Raw genomic sequence first — 2,800 nt, forward strand, 5'->3', positions numbered from 1 at the left:
TATGACGTTAGTAATGTCCGATTACAACACTATGTATATATACATTTTTGATAAGCTGCATTAGACAAAAACAATTGTCGATGTCCATCATTGTTTGTTGTTTGAGAGCGTTACAAACATCACGTGAAGCTCGGCCAATCACGTAAGCCGACAGGTCGAGTTGGCCAATCATAATTCAAATTAGTCATGATAATGCAACCTAGCCCAGAAACATAATATCTCCCTTGGTTGAATGGTAGTTGTTGTTCGGATGTTTGGGAGACCTGGGTTCCAGGTGGTATCGCATCGGAATCATTATTCTATTTATTGACCAGCATGTTGAACCGATACATGTTATAGCCCTCCATAAAACAATGAGCCTCTTACCTTGCACTGCTGAGGAGTTCAGTTCGGCAGAATACTGGGAACGATTTTTTAAGAAGCGTGGAGAGAAAGCCTTTGAGTGGTATGGAGATTATAACAAACTTTGCGGCGTGTTGCATAATTACATCAAAACCCAGGATAAGGTGCTGGTGGTTGGCTGTGGCAATTCGGAGCTTAGTGAACAGCTATATGATGTGGGCTACAAACATTTGACCAACATTGATATCAGTGAGACAGTGGTGACCCAAATGAACCAGCGAAATGCTGACCGACGCCCAGACCTAACTTACCATCAAGTGGACGCTACACAGACGCCCTATGAGGATGCCAGCTACCAAGCCACTTTGGACAAGGGAACCCTGGATGCCCTGGCGTCTGAGGAGGAAGGGGCACTCGCCAAGAGAATGCTCACTGAGGTTGGTCGTGTGTTAAGTGTGGGTGGCAGGTATATCTGTGTGACTCTGGCCCAGGAGAGTGTCATCAGGCTGGCTGTGGAGCACTTTGTCCAGATGGGGTGGGCAGTGAGACTCCACTTTCTGGAGGAAACGGCGAGGCAGGAGGACGCCATTGCACTGCCGGTCTTTGTTTTAATCTGCACCAAGTTCCGACAGCCAATGCCCATGCCTATTCTGGAGTTATGCCTTGGAGAGGGTGGAGCCCCAACACGGCTCACACAGGTGCCAGAGCTCCTGTCTGCAGTGAAGGAGCGCCAGGCATACTCTATCCTGAGAAAGAGGCTCCAAACTGGCATGGATGCGACCTCCAACCTCTCACTCACCCTGTACCACGTCAAAACGGGTCTGCCCAGATACACGCTCACAGTGCAAGATTGTGCCCCTGGTGCCAAGGTGCCCAGGGCAAATCACTTTGCCATATTTATTGTCCCACAGGGCAGAGAGACCGATTGGCAGTATGGTTCCAGTGAGGGGCGGAGCCAGCTGGCAACCAGCGCTCACTTCAGACGGTTGGTTGTTGTAACAATGCACAGGAACCAGGAGTACACAGACATGCAGGCTGTCCAAGCAGAGCTCTCACCAATGGTGATGGACCTTGCTCCCCCTGGTATGACAGCCAACCATCAGGTGCCCTTCCTGTCAGTGGGTGGTGAGTTGGGCTGGAGAGAAGTGGTTAGTAAAGGTGTAAGTGAGCTGAGTGGGGAGTACTCTGTGGAAGATGTGAGAGGAGAAGATGGAGACCTTTATCGCAGACTGGTATTCCTGTCTAATGCTGGCCTTGTCCAATCAGAGAGCCGCCTTATCTCTCCACATATTGCATCAAGTCACAAAAAGAAGCACAGAAAGAAGGTCAAACCAACAGCTCCTCCTAAAACGCCCTCTACCTCCCTTTCAGTGGACAGTGGCTTCCTTTGCTGTACTCACCATGGAATCATGGTGGCTGGCTTTGCCATGCTTCGGGGGGAAACACCTCAGAACAAAGATGTCCCTGTCTCCGTGCTCCTAGTGGGGCTTGGTGGAGGAGGCCTGCCTCAGTTTCTGCGGGACTTTGTACCCGGTGCCAGTGTTGAGGTTGTGGAGTTAGACCCCGTCATTCTGGAGGTAGCAAAGGACTGGTTTGGCTTCCGGCCCGATGACCGTTTGACCGTCATGCTCGGCGATGGCCTAGAACGCATCAATGCCTTGGCGAACGAAGATGGTCGCTTGTTTGACGTCATCATGTTTGACGTGGACAGTAAGGACACCTCTGTGGGTATGAGCTGCCCTCCTGCTGGCTTTGTGGAAATCTCTCTCCTGAAGAAAGTCTTCAGCCTGCTAACTCCAAGAGGTGTATTTATGCTGAACCTTGTGTGTCGTGACTCTGTGCTGAGGAAGAGTGTGGTGGAGTGTGTGTGTGGTGTGTTTCCCCTCGTGTTCTCTCGGGGGATTGACGGGGAGCTAAACGAGGTGCTTCTGTGTTCTCGGGCAGAAAAGGAGTCAGAGAACAGCCCCAAAACAGTCCCTCTGTCCCTCAACCAGACAGCCATGAGTCTGCAGATTGCGCTATCAAATAACAGCTCTACAGGAACCTCCAGCCCACATATAGACATTGCTGAGATGCTAAAAGGCTTGAAGGTTGCATGAGGTTGTGTGTCACCATAAGGACGATGAGAGATGAGCTGAGAGAATACGGCAAAAGGAAGATCCTGAATATCAGAGAATCTCAGCCTAACAATAACCATCACTAAGGACAGAGACAATGTTGGGAAGGTGCTTTTTTGTTAAGAAGAGTGGTGGTAGAGGTATTTTGGTTTTGGAGTAGAATTTTGAATGAGGTCTCAGGAGACGATAGGAGTGATGGTATTTAGTGGGGACAAGGTGATTTGGGTTTTGAGTAAAAAAAAATAAAAAAAATCTTTGGGGAAAGCGATCTTTAGGGGGGGAGTTGTTACGAGGTCTTAATTAAATTTTATGCCTGTATGTCTTTTTAATGATTGAATGAC

At 49.2% G+C, this 2,800-nt stretch overlaps 1 protein-coding gene across 1 annotated transcript; it reads left to right on the forward strand.

Moving 5' to 3' along the window:
• Positions 1-353: 353 nt before the first annotated feature.
• On the forward strand, positions 354-2,441 carry LOC311062867 (eEF1A lysine and N-terminal methyltransferase-like; the record flags this gene model as incomplete). The annotated part of the gene is made up of 1 exon (XM_084082087.1): positions 354-2,441. One exon carries the CDS (start codon positions 354-356, stop codon positions 2,439-2,441), a length of 2,088 nt encoding a protein of 695 aa, XP_083938213.1.
• Between the last annotated feature and the right edge of the window lie 359 nt (positions 2,442-2,800).

Source organism: Gymnoscopelus microlampas, assembly GCF_963454915.1.
Source record: "Gymnoscopelus microlampas genome assembly, chromosome: 16".
NCBI classification, from domain to species: Eukaryota; Metazoa; Chordata; class Actinopteri; order Myctophiformes; family Myctophidae; genus Gymnoscopelus; species Gymnoscopelus microlampas.